Here is a 21,736-nt window from a genome sequence, read left to right as displayed (position 1 = left end):
GCTACCAGTGTGATAACTAGCATTAGTTTTAAAACAATAAATATATATATATATTTTTTTTGGTATGCGGACCTCTCACTGTTGTGGCCTCTCCCGTTGCGGAGCTCACGGGCCCAGCCGCTCCGCGGCAAGTGGGATCTTCCCGGACCGGGGCATGAACCCGTGTTCCCTGCATCAGCAGGCGAACTCTCAACCACTGTGCCACCAGGGAAGCTCTAAACAATATTTTTTAATGTTTGCCCATTCTAACTTTTTTTGGTGGTGATCAAGTGATTTATTATTGGAATGTCTATTGGAACCAATTTATTAATGGAACCCATCTTAGAACTATGATGTCTAGCTGATTTAAACTGGACAATCTTAATTTTAATGTAAAGAATTCTTGATTGTGCAAGCAAAATATATCTAGAAAATCTGAGGTTGTAGATTTTTATTTAAATGTTTTTTTAAAAGGGACTTTAAGGGCTTCCCTGGTGGCACAGTGGTTGAGAGTCCTCCTGCTGATGCAGGAGACACAGGTTCATGCCCCGGTCCGGGAAGATCCCACATACTGCGGAGCGGCTGGGCCCGTGAGCCATGGCCGCTGAGCCTGCGCGTCTGGAGCCTGTGCTCCACAAGGGGAGAGGCCACAACAGTGAGAGGACCGTGTACCAAAAAAAAAAAAAAAAAAAAATGTCTAGATTCTTTAATTTAGATGATTTTCTAGTTTAAATCTGTTCCCATTTTAGTACTATATTTTAGTAAATCTGTACTTATAAATTTGAGAACTAAGTCAAAAAAAACCTGTACCTGTTGCTAAAGTACAAACTAAGCACTTGTTTTAATTTTTCATGTGTATTTTATTTCGTGTACCTAAAATGGTAAGTCAATCATAAGTTGAAATGTGGATAAAATGAACTATTTTTCCAAAGCTAAACTTTTATAAAAACCCTAATTTTCTTCAAATTCAATGATTTAAGAACTCTCACAGTATGATTTTCTTAAAATTATTTTAAATAAGAAACTAAACTTGAACCATCAAGTAGGCATAATTTAACTGTGAAGGTGATGATGAGCTGATCTACATCCTGTAGGTTTAGTTCACTACTGTCACTCAGTGATGTACAAATACGGAATGGTTTAATTTTTACCAATAACAGCCGTGGCTTTGTCTTTACTCTTCTGGCTAGTGGAAAAACTTAAACTTGCTGAATAATAGATTTTGCAGTCTAACTCCTTAAGTTTTCATGTTTCTGGTTTAAAAATCTAGCCCTCTAGCTTCCATCTTCTCCCTTTGTGCATACTGGTTTTAAGAGCGCCTGCCCGAAGCTGCCTGTGGTAGGCAAGAGCATAGCCTGTTCTTTCTCAGTCCCGTGCCACTGATGGCAGTGTGTGTGTTGTTGGGGGCCGGGTGGGGAGGCTGCTTCAGCATCTATGATGGCAATAGTTCCATTCTTTTGGCCTTGGCTGTTTTTCTTTCCAATGCCAACATACTATATCTGTGCGATCTGGTAGCCCCAATGAGAATGCTACATGGGCTTTGGCTTCTTGAGACTCCTAGCAACCGACAAAGCAATGAACAATACCACAGACAGCATTTTCTTTGTCCTGACTCTGAATGTGAAGTCATGGAATCTCCTCTTACCTGTCTCTAACTGGCACTCTTTTTACTGGATGCATGGGCCTAGCCTGGCTCGCTTAGAGTAAGCTGCCGCTACCTTTTCCTCAGTAAATCTTCACATCATCCAGACTATGGATTGAGGGAATGTAATGAGATGCTGTCTGCACCCCCCAGAGCACGCACACATTTGGGGCAGCTTCACTAAAGTTATCTAAGCTTTTCAAACTCCAGTTCTTCAAGCCAGCAGAGCACTTGCTTTTATCAACTTCTGCCAAGAGATGGGCCTTTGCTCAAGGTCCAGAGTCAATGCCCAAACTCCCCAAGCGATTCTCCGGGGGTACTCCAAATATGGAGGGATGACAAGAAGAAAATTCCCCTCTCCCCATAAATACACACTGTGAAGAGAAATGGGGATGGTATAGGTAGCATGTACCTGGAATCTGCTCTCTCCAACAGGCAAATTCTTCTCCCCTTCATAAGCATTGTTTATGAACTAAGTGGGTGGGACAAACTGGTGCGGGAAAGATTCTGCTAAAGTTTCCACACTTTGCGAAGGCTGAGGCAATTCTCTGCACTTAAAAGGAGAAACAGATAGTGAGTTTGGACTCAACTGTGAGCTGTCTCCCTGTTTACTGCAATCCTGGTCAAAAACCCTCCTTGGGAGCAGATTAAGGTCTTACTAAGTAAATTTCAGCAAATTAATGTATATGCTCTACATTTGACAATGTTAAGAATGAACCCAGGGCTTCCCTGGTGGCGCAGTGGTTAAGAATCCGCTTGCCAATGCAGGGGATATGGGTTCAAGCCCTGGTCTGGGAAGATCCCGCATGCGATGGAGCAACTAAGCCCGTGTGCCACAACTACTGAAGCCCGCGTGCCTAGAGCCCATGCTCTGCAACAAGAGAAGCCACTGCAATGAGAAGCCTGTGCACCACAATAAGAGAGTAGCCCCTGCTCTCTGCAACTAAAGAAAGCCCGCACACAGCCACGAAGACCCAACACAGCCATGAAAGAATGAACTAAAAAACCCTTTAATATTTGACTGTCTGAATCAAGACTTAACACTTTCTACATTGAGGCTATCATCAACATTCTCAAAGGGAAAATTTTCCAATGCCACATAAATGCCCAGTATGAATAAAAACATTTTTTCTCATTTGAAAATAACTGAAATCACAATTTAATAATAACTAATGGTTGTGTAGCCCTTTATAGTTTATAAAAAACTCACATACATCATCACATTTGGTTTCCACAACAAACCTTTGATATTTCTTCAACATTTAGTTTACTGTTATTTTTTCCCATTTTATGGATGTGAGAATTAAAGTGTGGTGAGGTTGGTGAGCTGCCTTGTCAGAACTAGGGCTCTAACTCCAGTTGTAAACTAAAAATTCTGTGTTTTTCCCACTGTCAGAGGCTTCCTCTAAACACATGTCTACAAATGCTATTCTTCCTCAGTAGAGATGTTGTATTTCTGTGTGATACATCTCCCAAGTTAATCCTGAGAGTGAAACTGGACACATGTCCAGGTACCTTACTCTATCACTCTATCCTTTTGACCAAAAGCATGCGTACAAAGAATTGTCTGGGATTAGCAGGCACAGCCTGCGTGTCTCTAGGACCTCAGGCCATATCTCAAAGGACAACTTTTAGGAAATGAAGTTGAAAAGAGCCATGTGCATACAACGCTTATGTTTCCCTTTGGACTTCAATCCCCCGGGTACTTAAAATGAAAGCTTTGTTTGATACTGAATTTGTAACTAACATAAGGGCTAATATCTGTGAAGACTTTGAAGATATAAAAACATTTTTTTAATTCAGCAATGGTGAATTTTCTTGCCAAACACTTCAGCATTAGGGGAAGTAATATGCCATGCTTTGCAGCCCAGGGGGTCATCATGACTTGTAGAAATGTCACAAGGGAGCAGTGTGCAAGGAAACCGGAGCTTAAAAGCGACACACATATGCCCGCTGTTACCATAGTTACAACAGGAAAGGCCATGAGAGGCGTGCTTTCTCCTATAAGCAGTGAAATGAACCTTCTGTGATTTAGGATCACTGGGGTGAATAATCCTCTGTCCACAGGGTTTTATCGTGGTTGCCTTGAGTTTCAACGTGTAACAGTGAAGAGAAGGAGGGATAAATGATTTGTTTAAGCTCAGTGGTTACTGATGTTCTATCATTTAACCTTTACTCTCAGAGCCTGCATGAACTTGGCAAGTCTTTATTCATTCCCCTACCAGTAAATTATAGGGATTAATGGTCATGACTAATTTTAGTTCGGGTATGACACACACTACAGGGTGATAAAAGGAGAATGTCTCTCTCATTCCTGAATTTCTGAGGCTGGATCAGTATAAAGCTATGGAGATCATAGCAATAGAGATGCCCCAGGACATACACATAGCTCTTTATTCTTCCTAAATCTGGCTTTCTAAGCATGATGGAATCCGGTCTAACTTGTCTTCCAAAGTTTGAATCTCTCCTACAGCACCTCTGTCAGAGTGATTTGTATTCTCTAGTTTGATGAAAACTTTGTAATGAGTGCATCACCCATAAAATAGACAGTTTCGAGAAATAATGCTTACAACAACAAATAAGTAAAAGTGTCCTGTAAATTCATTTCATCCCCAGAAAGACCCCAGGAGGCAAGTAACTATTATCTCCATTTTATAGAAGGAAGCCAAGACTTAGAATGGTAAAGAAGTTCCTCCAGTGTCCCACAGCTGTGAAATGTTCATACCCAGGGATCTGTGACCCCAAAACCTGAGAGGAAGCTACAGACTCTGTCTCCTTGTAATTTCTACCCACTGGTCTAGTTCTATCCTCAGACTCAGGGAAAAAGTCTTAATTCCTCTTCCACTGCTAGCTCTTTGTATATCTGTATGGATTTCAGGACTTTCTGCAGTCTGTTTAGACCACAAGACACTGTTTTTAGATGTCCATTCTTCAACCCGCCTCCACCCATGTATTCTTCTTGTTTTGCATATTGCATTAGCTTTCTAATGGGTTTCTTCATGCTCTTCCCTCTGTCTGACCACCAGCAGTCGTAGGCTTTAAAATGAGTCAGATCTCTTCAGTCCTCTGCTCAACACACTCTGCTTCTCATGTCAAAGTGCAAGTAAAATCTTTACAGCCAACTTCAAGATGGCAAACCCCATGCTGTGGCCTCCAGTCCCACACTCTCCCTTTCTGCTCACACTGCTGGAGGCACACCCGCCTGCTTCCTGTTCCCTAAACCTGCCAAGCATGTTCCCCATTCCTCTCCCTGGAAAGCTCTGAGCTGGAATATCCAGTCGGTTCTTCCCTGTCCCTCCTCCTGTCTCCCCTCCTTAGTCACCTTATCAGTGAGACCTTCTCCATCTACTCTATGGAAAATTAGAAGTCTCTCCCCTCACTGCTCTTCCCTTTCCTCCTTCCTTTTTGTATTTTTCTCCACAGCTCTTGTCACCATCTGATTGTTTATTTTACTTATTTCTTTGATTTTTGCCTGCCGTCTCCTCTTAGCCCCACATAACGACACAAGCTCCATGAGGGTAGAAAGTCTTACCTTTTAGTTCAATTCTAACATTAAATCATAAGAAACTGGCCTAAAAAAAATGACCATTTCATATGGGTCAACTTGCCCCTGGCACAGAACAGCATTCAGTAAGTAGTTGGTTGATAAATGAATAATTTATCCACATACTAAAAATATTATAGAGACTTTATGTACTTTACATCTTATGTGGAGTTGAATATAGATGGACATGCAAATAAATATTAAAAACTTTTATTGATACACTGAACCTAGTATTTAAATATAAGATATGACATTTTCATATCATAGTAATTTTGACAGTCATCTGTCAGCCTCAGAACATCCTGTGTCGAAAGGGTCAACTTCCCTATCAATTGGTAGGAGCTGTTGGGATTCAGGATAAGGTCTTTCTCTTCAGCTAAACTGAGGCAGTGATTTTGCACATCACTGCCATAGAGTGACCTTCTTACCACCACTGTGTTTACACAGAGGAGTGGATATTCTTTAGAAGATAATGACAAACTAATAATAATATTCCTGTTCAACATCCCTAGCTGAAAATCACTGCAAAAAGAAATTTTTTCCAGAGCCTATCAATTCCTATTGGCGGATCTGAGACCATATGTTTGGTTTACTTTAATAATGTTTCGGCCACAGTATTTAAAAAAATATGCCAGAAATTCTAATGTTGAGAAACAGATACTAGGATAGAATACTACATGATAAAATATAAGGAAAATTAGGATAATTATTGGAGGACTAACACAGTAAGCCTTACTGCTGATCACAAGGTGTTGTGGAAATTGTTGTCAACCCCAAGTCAATCCTTTGATTACCACTTCAAATTATTCACTGTTAATTTGCAGTGCTTCTTATGGAAAGGGGAGGATTTTGTCCTCACACATTGAGGGCAAGGAGACAGTTTAAGAATTTTAAATAAATACAGAAAAGCTAGGTTTTTTTCCCCATTCTAAAAGCCCCTTAAGAATCACGAATCAAGAATTCTCACATTCATCTACAATAGAAAGCATTAAGTTTTTTTTATACCCACAACAAAACATGGACCTGCAGAAGTTTTCAAACAATCCTCCAGGAGCTTCATGCGGGTCTTCTGGAGCTCAGGGCTGTCCCATTCCTCTTCATCAATTCCCCAGTACAGATCTATGACCTGGGGACCAATGGATGAGGCAGCGTTAATTCACCTGTGCGAAAAATCAATTGATGTGGAGGCTTTTATATTCACAATATTAAGCTAATGTGACTTCTAACTTTTCTCTTTGCAGCATGTTTTCCCTTGCAGAGGGAAAATGATTTTTAAGATCAATCTAAAGAGGTATTTTTTTTTAAATCCCATGATGGTTTGGGGGATGAACACTATAATTTTTTTTTGTTCCTGATTATACTGTTGACATGGCCCCAGAGAAAATGAAATGTTAAATATCAGAGGCTTTGCAATTCAGGCTTTCATTATATTGAAATGGTAACAGGATTTCAGAAGTCTGAAAGCAGCTGGGATATAGTTACTACATTATTGGAGACAAATAACAGTGTATAATTTTACTGTTATGTCTCAATATGAGAAGGGAAAACCATAATGGGCATTCACATATACTGACCCAAAGTTAAATAGCTACATTTCTGTAAAAAATAAAAATAGAAAAAGAAACCTGTTATCCCACAGAGACATTTTGTTTATATCTTACCTCTAAGCAGCTTAGCTTTCATTAATACATATCTGAAAAAACATGTATGGAAAACAATGAAAGGTATGCCTCACTGAGAAGTGAAGATAATAGGATCCTCTATCTCCTTACTTCAAAGACGATGAGGAAAGAGTCTGTAAAAAACTTTTACAAGTACACTCTTTGAAAAATTTGCTATGGAGAGCAGAATGGGTTTCATTCCTTTTACTCAATTGCTGTCTACATAAGCTAAATGTTTCTCATTGTAGCTTTGAAGATTTCTTCTTTTCCTTTATTTCCCACAAGCAGAAAAAACAACCTCTCCTCCTTACTGGCTGTTTGCATGGCATTCAGTGAGATGTAGGCACAGAGCATGGGGTCCCCCACTGTGCCCCAAGTGCTCTGTATACTTTCCATCTCCTGGCCAATGCCCCACACAAGTGTGTTTGTATCAAATCTTTGTCTATCTGCATTTGAGTCATTAGATGGCTGACAGAGATATAACTACTTCTCTAAAAAAATATTCCCGTGGCTCAGTCCATGAGTTTTATAATATATGAAACTATCAGCACTGATTTTGGGGTTCTTTCTTTTAATCTACTTGACAAGGTTTAATCACAATATTAAGAAAGAGGGACATCTGAGACTATAACTTGACTGTCCACTATGAGAGCCCTTAGCTGTGGTTATCTAAAACTAAATATAAATTAAAATTAAAAATTCAGTTCAAGTGCTCAATAGTCACATGTGATTACTGACTCCCATGTTGGAAAATGCAGATATAGAATACTTCACCATCACAGGAAGTTTAATTGGACAGAACTGTAATTTACTGAACTTTATATAGTGAAATTACTAGAACAAGTCCATTTTTGGCCATCTGCCAATAAACTCTCAAACAAATCTGCAATGTGAATGGTAACTTAGTTGTGTCATGCACAAACTAACAACCATACACAGAACCTGGTCCTCGTCCTTGTGGCTGATACTGTTTGATATCTGAGGAAAGGTAGGATTTAGAATAAATGAGAAACAGAAATGGTAAAAATGCAAGTTAATGTAACAAAAGCTATAAATATACAACTGCTATTCCTCTCACATCTTCTGTGACATAAAATTATATAAAGTAATAATTATGTCACTGTAACTTATTAGATGTTGCATGTAATAATTATGTCACTGTAACTTATTAGATGTTGCATATATAATAATAATAGCACAAAAGGGAGAAAAGGGAATAGAGCTATATGGGAGTAGTCTTTCTATAGCTCACTGGAATTATCAGAATCTACCTATGATTTATACTAACTAAGATGGCCTGAGTGAGCCAGAGCCCCCGAATCAGCGGCTCCTTTAAGCCCATCCTGTCTGAGCAAAAAACAGACGCCCTCCTGTGACCTACACGCAGAGGCAGGGCCAAATCCAAAGCTGAGCCCTGGGAGCTGTGAGAACAAAGAAGAGAAAGGGAAATCTCTCCCAGCAGCCTCAGAAACAGCGGATTAAAGCTCCACAATCAACTTGATGTACCCTGCATCTGTGGAATACATGAATAGACAACGAATCATCAAGAAGGAGAGCAAGATCTATGATTTTTTTCCCCTTTTCCTCTTTTTCTGAATGTCTATGTGTATGCTTCTGTGTGAGCTCTTGTCAGTACAGCTTTGCTTCCACCATTTGTCCTAGGGTTCTATCCGTCCATGGTTTTTTTTTTACATTTTTTTCTTAATAATTAATTTTAATAACTTTATTATACTTTTATTTCTTTCTTTTCTTTCTCTTTCTTTCTTTCCTTCCCTCCTTTAGACAGTGAATCATCCCAAATTGAGGAGGTGGTCTCTGAGAGCAAGATTTATGATTTTTTCCCCTTTACCTCATTTTGTGAGGGTGTATGTGTATGCTTCTGTGTAAGATTTTGTCTGTATAGCTTTGCTTCCAAAATTTATGCTAAGGTTCTATCTGTCCCTTTTTTTTTTCTAAATAATTTTTTTAATTCAATAATTTTATTATACTTTATTTTACTGTATCTTCTTTATTTCTGTCTCTTTTCCTTCCTTCCCCCCTCCCTCCTATTTCTGTCTCTTTTCCTTCCTTCCCCCCTCCCTCCTTTCTTTCCTTCTTTCTTTCTTCCTTCCTTCCCTCCTTTCTTTCTTTCTTCATACTTCTACTAATTCTCTCTACTTTTTCTCCCTTTTATTCTGAGCTGTGTGGATGAAAGGCTCTTAGTGCTCCAGCCAGGAGTCAGGGCTCTGCCTCTGAGGTGGGAGAGCCAACTTCAGGACACTGATCAATAAGAGACCTCCCAGCTCCATATAATATCAAACGGCGAAAATCTCCCAGAGACCTCCATCTTAACACCAGCACCCAGCTTCACTCAATGACCAGCAAGCTACAGTGCTGGACAACCTACGCCAAACAACTAGCAAAACAGGAACACAACTCCACCCATTAGCAGAGAGGCTGCCTAAAATCATAAGTCCACAGACACCCCAAAACACACCACCAGACGTGAACCTGCCCACTAGAGAGACAAGATCCAGCCTCATCCACCACAACACAGGCACTAGTCCCCTCCACCAGGAAGCCTACACAACCCACTGAACCAACCTTAGCCACTGGAGACATCAGAAACAGCGGGAACTATGAACCTGCAGCCTGCAAAAAGGAGACCCCAAACACAGTAAGATAAGCAAAATGAGAAGACAGAAAAACACACAGCAGATGAAGGAGCAAGATAAAAACCGACCAGACCTAACAAATGAAGAGGAAATAGGCAGTCTACCTGAAAAAGAATTCAGAATAATGATAGTAAGGATGATCCAAAGTCTTGGAAATAGAACGGACAAAATGCAAGAAACAGTTAACAAGGACCTGAAGAAATAAAGATTAAACAATGATGAACAACACAATAAATGAAATTAAAAGTACTCTAGATGGGATCAATAGCAGAATAACTGAGGCAGAAGAACGGATAAGTGACCTGGAAGATAAAATAGTGGAAATAACTACTGCAGAGCAGAATAAAGAAAAAAGAAAGATAAGAACTGAGGACAGTCTCAGAGACCTCTGGGACAACATTAAACACACCAACATTCGAATTATAGGGGTTCCAGAAGAAGAAGAAAGAAAGAAAGGGACTGAGAAAATATTTGCAGAGATTATAGTTGATAACTTCCCTAATATGGGAAAGGAAATAGTTAATCAAGTCCAGGAAGCACAGAGAGTCCCATACAGGATAAATCCAAGGAGAACTACGCCAAGACACATATTAATCAAACTGTCAAAAATTAAATACAAAGAAAGCATATTAAAAGCAGCAAGGGAAAAACAACAAATAACACACTAGGGAATCCCCATAAGGTTAATAGCTGATCTTTCAGCAGAAACCCTGCAAGCCAGAAGGGACTGACAGGACATATTGAAAGTGATGAAGGAGAAAAACCTGCAGCCAAGATTACTCTACCCAGCAAGGATCTCATTCAGATTTGATGGAGAAATTAAAACCTTTACAGACAAGCAAAAGCTGAGAGAGTTCAGCACCACAAAACCAGCTTCACAACAAATGCTAAAGGATCTTCTCTAGACAAGAAACACAAGAGAAGGAAAAGACCTATAATAACGAACCCAAAACAATTTAGAAAATGGGAATAGGAACATACATATTGATAATTACCTTAAATGTAAATGGACTAAATGGTCCCACCAAAAGACACAAACTGGCTGAATGGATACCAAAACAAGACCCTTATATATGCTGTCTACAAGAGACTCACTTCAGACCTAGAGACACATACAGACTGAAAGTAAGGGGATGGAAAAAGATATTCCATGCAAATGGAAATCAATAGCAAGCTGGAGTAGCAATTCTCATATCAGACAAAATAGACTTTAAAATAAAGACTATTAGAAGAGACAAAGAAGGACACTACAAAATGATCAAGGGATCAATCCAAGAAGAAGATATAACAATTGTAAATATTTATGCACCCAACATAGGAGCACCTCAATACATAAGGCAATTACTAACAGCCATAAAAGGGGAAATCGACAGTAACACATTCATAGTAGGGGACTTTAACACCCCACTTTCATCAATGGACAGATCATCCAAAATGAAAATAAATAAGGAAACCCAAGCTTTAAATGATACATTAAACAAGATGGACTTAATTGATATTTGTAGGACACTCCATCCAAAGACAACAGAATACACATTTTTCTCAAGTGCTCATGGAACATTCTCCAGGATAGATCATATCTTGGGTCACAAATCAAGCCTTGGTAAACTTAAGAAAATTGAAATTGTATCAAGTATCTTTTCTGACCACAACGCCATGAGACTAGGTATCAATTACAGGAAAAGATCTGTAAAAAAAATACAAACACATGGAGGCTCAACAATACACTACTTAATAATGAAGTGATCACTGAAGAAATCAAAAAATACCTAGAAACAAATGACAGTGGAGACACAATGACCCAAAACCTATGGGATGCAGCAAAAGCAGTTCTAAGGGGGAAGTTTATAGCAATACAAGCCCACCTTAAAAGCAGGAAACATCTCGAATAAGCTATACTTATACTACCCAAAGCAATCTACAGATTCAATGCAATCCCTATCAAACTACCACTGGCATTTTTCGCAGAACTAGAACAAAAAATTTCACAATTTGTATGGAAACACAAAAGACCCCGAATAGCCAAAGCAATCTTGAGAACGAAAAACAGAGCTGGAGGAATCAGGCTCCCTGACTTCAGACTATACTACAAAGCTACAGTAATCAAGACAGTATGGTACTGGAACAAGAACAGAAGGATAGATAAAAGGAACAGGATAGAAAGCCCAGAGATAAAACCACGCACCTATGGACACCTTATCTTTGATAAAGGTGGCAGGAATGTAAAGTGGAGAAAGGACAGCCTCTTCAATAAGTGGTGCTGGGAAACTGGACAGGTACATGTAAAAGTATGAGATTAGATCACTCCCTAACACCATACACAAAAATAAGCTCAAAATGGATTAAAGACCTAAATGTCAGGCAAGAAACTATCAAACTCTTAGAGGAAAACATAGGCAGAACACTCTGTGAAATAAATCACAGCAAGATCCTTTCTGACCCACCTCCTAGAGAAATGGAAATAAAAACAAAAATAAACAAATGGGACCTAATGAAACTTCAAAGCTTTTGCACAGCAAAGGAAACCATAAACAAGACCAAAAGACAACCCTCAGAATGGGAGAAAATATTTGCAAATGAAGCAACTGACAAAGGATTGATCTCCAAAATGTACAAGCAGCTCATGCAGCTCAATAACAAAAAAACAAGCCACCCATCCAAAAATGGGCAGAAGACCTAAATAGACATTTCTCCAAAGAAGATATACAGACTGTCAACAAACACATGAAAGAATGCTCAACATCATTAAAGAAATGCAAATCAAAACTACAATGAGATATCATCTCACACCAGTCAGAATGGCCAGCATCAAAAAATCTAGAAACAATAAATGCTGGAGAGGGTGTGGAGAAAATGGAACACTCTTGCACTGCTGGTGGGAATGTGAATTGGTTCAGCCACTATGGAGAACAGTATGGAGGTTCCTTAAAAAACTACAAATAAAACTACCATATGACCCTGCAATCCCACTACTGGGCATATATCCTGAGAAACCAAAATTCAAAAAGAGTCATGTACCAAAATGTTCATTGCAGCTCTATTTACGATAGCCCGGAGATGGAAGCAACCTAAGTGTCCATCATCAGATGAATGGATAAAGAAGATGTAGCACATATATACAATGGAATATTACTCAGCCATAAAAAGAAACGAAATTGAGCTATTTGTAATGAGGTGGATAGACCTAGAGTCTGTCATACAGAATGAAGTAAGTCAGAAAGAAAAAGACAAATACCATATGCTAACACATATATATGGAATTTAAGAAAAAAAAATGTCATGAAGAGCCTAGGGGTAAGACAGGAATAAAGACACAGACCTACTGGAGAACGGACTTGAGGATATGGGGAGGGGGAAGGGTGAGCTGTGACATGGCGAGAGAGAGTCATGGACATATATACACTAACAAACGTAAGGTAGATAGCTAGTGGGAAGCAGCCGCATGGCACAGGGATATCGGCTCAGTGCTTTGTGACCGCCTGGAGGGGTGGGATAGGGAGGGTGGGAGGGAGGGAGATGCAAGAGAGAAGAGATATGGGAACATATATATATGTATAACTGATTCACTTTGTTATAAAGCAGAAACTAACACACCGTTGTAAAGCAATTATACCCCAATAAAGATGTTTAAAAAAAAAAAAAGACTTCGTCTTCCAACATAGAGGGTGCCAGTTCAATCCCTGGTTGGGGAACTACGATCCCACATGCCTCAGAGGCAAAAAAAAACCAAAACATAAAACAGAAGCAATATTGTAACAAATTCAATAAAGACTTTAAAAATGGCCCACATCAAAAAAAAAAATCTTAAAATAACCCCACTCTGACATAAATCACAGCAAGGTCTTTTTTGATCCACCTAGAGTAATGAAAATAAAATCAAAAATAAATGGGACCTAATTAAAAGCTTTTGTATAGTAAAGGGAACTGTAAAAAGAAAAGACAACCCTCAGAATGGGAGAAAATATTTACAAATGAAGCAACTGATAAGGGATTAATCTCTAAAATATACAAGCAGCTCATGCAGCTCAATATCAAAAAAGCAAACAACCCAATCAAAAAATGGGCTAAAGATCTAAATAGATGTTTCTCCAAAAAGACATACAGATGGCCAATAAACACATGAAAAGATTCTCAATATCACTAATTATTACAGAAATGCAAATCCAAAGTACAATGATGTATCATCTCACACCAGTCAGAATGGCCATCATCAAAAAATCTACAAACAAATGCTGGAGAGGGTGTGAAGAAAAGGGAAACCTGTTGCACTGTTGGTAGGAATGTAAATTGGTACAGCCACTATGGAGAACAGTATGGAGGCTCCTTAAAAAACTAAAAATAGAGCTACCATATGATCCAGCAATCCCACTCCTGGGCATATATCTAGAGAAAACCATAATTTGAAAAGATACATGTGCCCCCAATGTTCACTGCAGCACTGTTTACAATGGCCAGGACATGGAAGCAACCTAAATATCCGTCAACAGAGGAATGGATAAAGAAGATGTGGTACATATATACAATGCAGTATTAGCCATAAAAAAGAACAAAATAATGTCATTTGCAGCAACATGGATGGACCTAGAGCCTGTCATACTGAGTGAAGTAAGACAGAAAGACAAATAGTATATGGTAACACTCACATGTGGAATCTAAAAACAGGTAAAAATGAATTTATCTACGAAACAGAAATAGAGTTAGATGTAGAAAACAAACTTATGGTTACCAGGCAGTAAGGGGAGGGATGAGATAAATTGGGAGATTGGGATTTACATATACACACTATTATATATGAAATAACTAATAAGGGCCTACTGTATAGCACAGGGAACTCTACTCAATACTCTGTAATGGCCTACATGGGAAACGAATCTACAAAAGAGTGTATGTATGTGTATGTATAACTGATTCACTTTGCAGTACAGCAGAAACTAACACAACATTGTAAGTCAACTATACTGCAATAAAAATTTTTAAAAATTCACTTAAAAATTGAAAGTGTTATAATAGTGTAGAACCAGCATGACAATAGACAAAATCAATAAAACAATCTATATACGTAAGAGAATTTGTATTAAAATAAATGTAATATTTCAAAAAAAGGATGGAAAAAGATTTATCATGCAAACAGCAACCATAAGAAAGCTCACGGGGCTATACTAATATCAGACAAATATATACTAATATCAGACAAAAGAAATTTTAAAACAATATAACTAAAGATGAAGAGGGACATTTTATAATGATAAAAGGGTCAATCCATCAGGAGGATGTAACAATTATAAATGTATATGCAATGAACAGAGCTTTAAAATACATGAAAAACAAACTGACAGAAATGAAGGAGAAATAGACAATTTAACTATAATAGTTGGAGACTTGAATGTATAATAATGGTAAGAACAAAATCCTGGAAGACTGTAGCAATACTGTAAATGAACTAGTTCTAACATGTCTTAGGACAATCTACCCAACAGCATAACATACATTCTTCTCAAGTTCACATAGAACATTCTCCAGGAGAGAACATATGTTAGATCATAAAACAAGCATCAATAACCTTCAGTGGATCTAAGTCATATAAAGTATGTCCTCTGAACACAATGCAATGATACTAGAAATCAATAATAGAAAGAAACTTGGAAAATTCATAAGTAGATGGAAATTAACACACTCCTCAATAACCAATGAATCAAAGAAGAAATCACAAGGGAAATTAAAAATTACTTTGAGATGAGTGAGAATGAAGATACAACATAGCAAATTTATGGGATGTAGGTAAAGCCATACTTAGAGGAAATTTAGAGCTGTAAACACCTATATTAAAAATGAAGATTTCAATAATTTAACTTAAGACAATAGAAAAAGCATCAAGGGCAAGCCAAAGCAAGCAGAAGGAAGGAAATAATAGATTACAGTGGAAATTAATGAAACAGAATAGAAAAATGATAGAGGAAAAAAATGAATGAAATCAAAAATTGGTTCTTTGAAGAGATCAACAAAATGGATAAAACTGGATTCACCAAAAGAAACAAAAACAACCTCAAATTCCTAAAATCTGGGGTGAAAGAGGCCATTACTACTAACCTTACAGAAATAAAAGGATTATTAGAGAATACTACAGACAACTGTATGCCAATGAATTAGATCACTTAGATGAAATGGACAAATTCCTAGAGAGACACGAATTACATAAATTGACTCAAGACAGAATAGAAAAATGTGAAGACATTTTTAACAAGAGATTAAATAGTAATTTTTTAAAAGCTGCATAAAAAGCCTAGGTCTAGACGGATGCACTGGTGAATTCTACCAAATATTTACAAAAGAATTAATACCAATTATTCAGTCTTCCAAAACTCACAAGAGAATACTTCCTAACTTATTCTATGAGACCAGTATGATCCTGGTACCAAAGCCAAACAAAAATATCAGAAGAAAAATACAAAGCAACATCTCAAGAAAATAAACATCCTCAGCAAAAATATTAAAAACCCTAACCTGGCAGCATATAAAAAGGGTTATACAACACAATGAGGTGGAACTTATTCCAGGAATGCAGGGTTGACTCAGCATCAGAAAATCAACTAATGGAGGACACTATATATTAACAGAATAAAGGACAAAAACCATATGTCTCAACATACACAGGAAAAAAAAATGACAAAATCCAACACCCCTTCATGATAAAAAAAAAAAACAAAAAACACTCAACAAACTAGGAACAGAAATTAACTTCTTCAACCTGAATAAAGGGCATGTATGAAAAAACTACATCTAACATCATACTTAATGAAGACTGAAAGCTTTCCCCCTAAGATTAGGACCAACAGAAAGATATCCACTCTTGCCACTTTTATTCAACAGTATATTGGAGGTTCCAGCTAGGCAACTTGGCAAGAAAAAGAAAATGCATCCATATAGGAAAGGAAAAAGTAGACCCACCTTTATTAATAGATTACAAGATCTTGTATATTGAAAATTCTAAGGAAAGCACTAAAAAACTGTTGGAACTATGAGTTGTGCAAGGTTGTAGGATACAAGATCAATATGTAAAACCCACTTGTATTTCTATATAGTAGCAATGAGCAATCTAAGATAAATTAAAAAAATAAGTCCATTTAAAAGAGCATCAGATAGAATAAAAAGCTTAGGAATAAATTTAACAAAAGAAATGCAAAATTTACACTTTGAAAATTACAAAACACCATTGAAAGACATCCCCTATAAATGGATTGGTAGACTAAATATTACGATAACAATAATCCCCAAATAAATCTATAGATTCAATGCAATCACTATAAAATTCCCAGCTGACTTACAGAAATTGACAAGCTGATCTTAAAATTCATATGGAAATTCAAGAGACCCAGAACAGCCAAAATAATCTTGCAAAAGGAGAACAAATTTGGAGGACTCACACTTCCAGATTTCAAACTTAGTACAAAGCTACAATAATTAAGACAGTGTGATACTGGCATAAGTATAGGCAATGGAATAAAACTGAAAATCCAAAAATAAATTCTCATACTTACAGTTAACTCATTTCAACAAGCATGCCAAAACAATCAATGAGGAAATAAATAAACAAATGGTATTGAGACAACTGGACATCTATATGCAAAAGAACAAAGTTTAATCCCTGCCTCATGCCATATATAAAAATTAAAACAGATCACAGACATAAATTAAGAGTTAAAACTACAAAACTATTTTTATAGAAAACATCTTTATGACCTTGGATTTGACAATGGTTTCTTAGATATGATAGCAAAGTACAAGTAGCTGAAAAAAATAGATAAATTGGACTTCCTCAAAATTAAAAAAAATTGTGCTTCAAAAGATCTATCAATAAAGTGAAGAGGGCACCCTCAAAATGGAAGAAAATATTTACAAATCATATTTGATAATAGATTTATATCTAGAATATATAAGGAACTCCTACAACTCAATAAGACAAATAACCCAATTAAAAATGGACAAAAGATCTGAGTAGACATTTCTTCACAGAATATATACAGGTTGCCAATAAAGATAATCAGTGTTATCACATGATAAGATAATGTCATTAGTCATCAGGGGATTGCAAATCAAAACTTCAAGATAATACTTCATACCCACTAGGATGGCTATAATCAAAAACACTGATAACAAGTGTTGATAGGGATGTGGAGCAACTGGAAAACTCATGCACTGCTGGTGGGAATATAAAATGGTGCAGCCACTTTGGAAAACAGTCTGGCAGTTCCCCAAATGGTTAAACACAGAGTTACTATGTGATCCAGCAATTCTTCTAGGTATATACCCAAGGCAGATGAAAATCTACGTCTAGACAAAAACTTGTACATGAATGTTCATAACAGCATTATTCGTAATAGCTAAGAAGTGGAAACAATCCAAATGTCCATCAAGTGATCAATGGATAAATAAAATGTAGTATACATCCACACAATGGAATATTTTCTGGCAATAAAAAGTAATGAAATAGGGACTTCCCCGGTGGCACAGTGGTTAAGAATCTGCCTGCCAATGCAGGGGACACGAGTTTGATCCCTGTTCAGGGATGATCCCACATGCTGCAGAGCAGCTAAGCCTGTGCACCACAACTACTGAGCCTTCGCTCTAGAGCCCGCGAGCCACAACTACTGAAGCCCACGTGCCTAGAGCCTGTGCTCCGCAATGACAGAAGCCACCACGAGAGGCCCACGCACTGCAACGAAGAGCAGCCCCCGCTCGCTGCAACCAGAGAAAGCCCGCGTGCAGCAATGAAGACCCAACACAGCAATCAATCAATATCTAAAAAAAAAATTAATGAAATACTGATGCATGTTACAACATGGATGAGCCTTGAAAATGCTATCCTAAGTGAAAGAAGCCAGTTACAAAAGATCACCTTTTGTATGATTCCATTTACATGAAATGTCTAGAACAGGCAAATCTACAGTCAAAAAGTAGATTAGTGGTTGCCTAGGGCTGGGAGGGGAATAGGGCTATTAGGGAATGATAGCCAGAGGGGAGAGGATTTCTTCTTTGGGTAATGAAAATGTTCTAAAATTAATTTTGGTAATGCTTACACAACTGAGAATATACTTAAAACACTGAATTGCACACTTTAAATGGGCAAATTTGATGATGTGTGAACCGAATTGTATCTCAATGATAGTCAGCACAGCTAGCTTGGACTGTGATTTTTCCACAGGTCTTACATCTCCAACTCAAAGAACTGAGATCAAGAACAGAAGGTTTAAATCAAGCACCTAGTGTATGAAGAGCTAAACAATAAGATCTAACTAAATATATGTGAGCCAAATGACCAGGGTAAAAGTCAAAACAAGGCTTTCACTTATGTTTTTAAATAGAAGCTTAAATATCGCATGATTTATTTGACACCTATGGGAGCCTTTTATAATAGTTTCTGCATCTGTTATTTCCTTAAAGTTTGGCCACCACTGCTTTCATCCAGGTCTTTATAACTCCATGTGTCCTTACTTTAGTAGCTTTGTTTAAAGAAGAAAAGCTGGAAGTAAGAGAATATTTAAATTGTTCTTTCTCAAGTGTCTTTATGAGCAGAAAATGATGAAAAATAAAATCAAGCAACCGTGAAGACAAGCAGGAAATAAATAGATAAAACATTTAGCTTATGCAACACAAAACACCATGACGGGCAAACAGAAATGCATTATCAATAACTGGCAAGAAGTGGCTGGAACCCAAAGTGCTCAATAAGACAAGATTTATTACACACTTTAAAAAATTAAGTTTAGCTTTTGGCCTAATGTCCAGGCACTGCAGACACTGGAATCTAATTTACTATTTATTGGAATACTACCTTGTTGATAGCACATTTTATGCGCCTTTACTTATTTCATAAGTATAAAAGTTCAGGAAAGTAATTGATTTTATTTTTTCACTTGTTTAAAAATATTCTTAGGGAAGCTAATTTATCATGCTCATTATAATGTGCTGAATTGGTCTGCAAACAAAAAGCCAGCGAATAAAAGCCCTAACAAATTTTACTACTTGAAATCAGACATAATGATTTAAATACCAAGATTATTGAACAAATAATAAAGCAACCTGTAAGAATCAAATAATAGCCTTATGCTTTACAAAAATATAACAAAAAAAGGTCAAATTTCAATTCATAATGGTGTCACATGATCACTTCTTCAGAAAGAACCTTTGAAATTTAAATATTTTCCAAAATATTTTCCTTCTCAATCTTCCCATGCTATATGACACTATCTGAATGCAAAACAATGTAACTACTGAGATAATATGACTGATTTTGTTTCTGAACAGATACGGTACTAAGATGAAGGCTGTTCCTCAAAGTTATTACTATGGGAGGCTACACACTCACTCTAATGATTCTGCCATTGCCCAGGGCATTTCCTCTGTAGGAGGAAATGGTCAGGGATGATCCCACATGCTTCTATTATCTCATTTTGTATTGAAAAACTCTCACCCCTTTATAGCTGGGAAGTTGTTTTTATTAAAATGGTATTTCTCCAGGCTTAACAGGCCTTTACATTTATAAGACAGGCTTTGAAAAGAATTTTAGCTCTCTAAAAAAATCAAATCTATTCTTAAAAGGGATAAGTATCTGTTACTGCTAAAAACATTCAAAAGAGCACAGAGCAGGTTCAGAAAATTTTGAACAGGGACACATTCTTGTGCTATGGATATAACTTTCAAGGTCAGTGCAGAATGCAGACAGTACTCATTTGAATGTAGCTTAGTAGCTATGTCCTGTTACTAGAATGTTCATCTCACAGGATAAGGTAAGCAGAGAGTCTTAAACCTCAGACTAGGTTTGTCAGATACTGTTTACCAGGGAAAAGTTATTGTTTATACTTATCAAATTCTTACTCTGGTTAGAATGACTTTCCCCAGTTGCATGGGATACAAGAGAAAAAAAAACCCAAAACAAAAAAATCCTTGGCCACACTTTTACTAGAACTATTGCAAACACTGATGACTTTAGGTCACCTGCAATTATTCTCTTGGTCATGAGATACCTGACTAGGATATATGGAAGCACAACTAAGACAGACATTTCTGGGAAAATCAGGTCCTAAATCAAGCCCAGAAAGAACTGGTTGGCCCCAGTGGTTGTACACAATCACCAGAAAGAAAGAGGGTCCAACAGGGTGAGTTAGGATAATGTTTCATCCAAAGCCTCATAAAGGCGACTAACTGCTCAGACCTGATGCCTCTGTCTCTTGGGAGATTCAGCCTCTGGACAGTCCTAACAATTGTAACGTGATGGTAAGAAAGAACTGAACTCTTAACCGAGGCAGAACCTCTGCCTATTAAGGCTTAATGAACTTGGGGACACAGAGAAGGTGTCAGGAGTCGCTGGAGACAGAAGCTGCTGCAAGGCAGAAGCCGTGCGCATCTAGGTTGAGTCTGAGCTGGGGACTCTCCATATAAAGGAACCTCAGCCCGGCTGCAGCTAGGCACCAACTGCCTTCAGGGGCAGAACACTTGACCACAAAGTTGCCTCTGTTCCTGGCAGCGGGCTTTTAGCAACCACTGTATGGGAGTGATCTGCTTCGTGGACCTGGGCCTGCATCACTGCTGCAACTTCCCAAATCATCTCCTTGCTTCTGTTCTCGCTCTTTCTAATCCATTCACTACACCCAGGCAGAGAGTTCTTGTTAAAATGCAAATCTGATCGCCAATGTTAGGATTTCCTTTCGTTCCACCAGACACTATATAGAGTAACTTATTTACTCCTTAAACTTACGAATAGACAGAAATATTATCGCTATTTTATGGATGAAAAAGCTGAGGAACAGAGAAGTAACCTGCTCAAAATCACACAGGTAGCGAGTAGCAAAGGTGGGATTTGAACCTGGGCTGTTAACATTATTTTACAGCACTTTCCATGTTTAAGCTTCCCATCACCCAAAGATAGTATCTAGAATCTATGACCTGATTTCTGAGATCTTCCATGACGTAGTCCCATGCCTAACCCTCCAACCTTACCTTATACCACTTTCTCTCTCATGGGTCACACTCCAGCTGTGTATATACTCCTCACACGCGTTTGTACAACATGTGTACACGTGTTTACACATGTACACATTTGTACACATTTACATATGCACATGTATTTACATATATACATTTACATACCTATACACACTTATATAAATTTTTGTGAATGTATGAATATAAGAGGCTTTTTGATGCAGTAATTAAGAGCACAGACACTGGGGCCAAACTACATTGGTTCAAATTCTGACTC

General features: G+C 37.7%; 1 protein-coding gene across 1 annotated transcript in view; it reads right to left on the bottom strand.

Annotated features, from left to right (window-relative positions):
• NWD2 (NACHT and WD repeat domain containing 2) overlaps positions 1-21,736 on the bottom strand; it is a 201,637-nt gene that overhangs the window by 85,597 nt on the left and 94,304 nt on the right. The window contains exon 3 of the mRNA XM_032632883.1: positions 6,175-6,291. Coding sequence (XP_032488774.1) covers positions 6,175-6,291 — 117 coding nt within the window. The remainder of the gene's footprint in view (positions 1-6,174; positions 6,292-21,736) is intronic.

This window comes from Phocoena sinus, chromosome 5 (genome assembly GCF_008692025.1).
Source record: "Phocoena sinus isolate mPhoSin1 chromosome 5, mPhoSin1.pri, whole genome shotgun sequence".
NCBI classification, from domain to species: domain Eukaryota; kingdom Metazoa; phylum Chordata; class Mammalia; order Artiodactyla; family Phocoenidae; genus Phocoena; species Phocoena sinus.
This window is presented reverse-complemented; position numbering and strand designations above follow the sequence as displayed.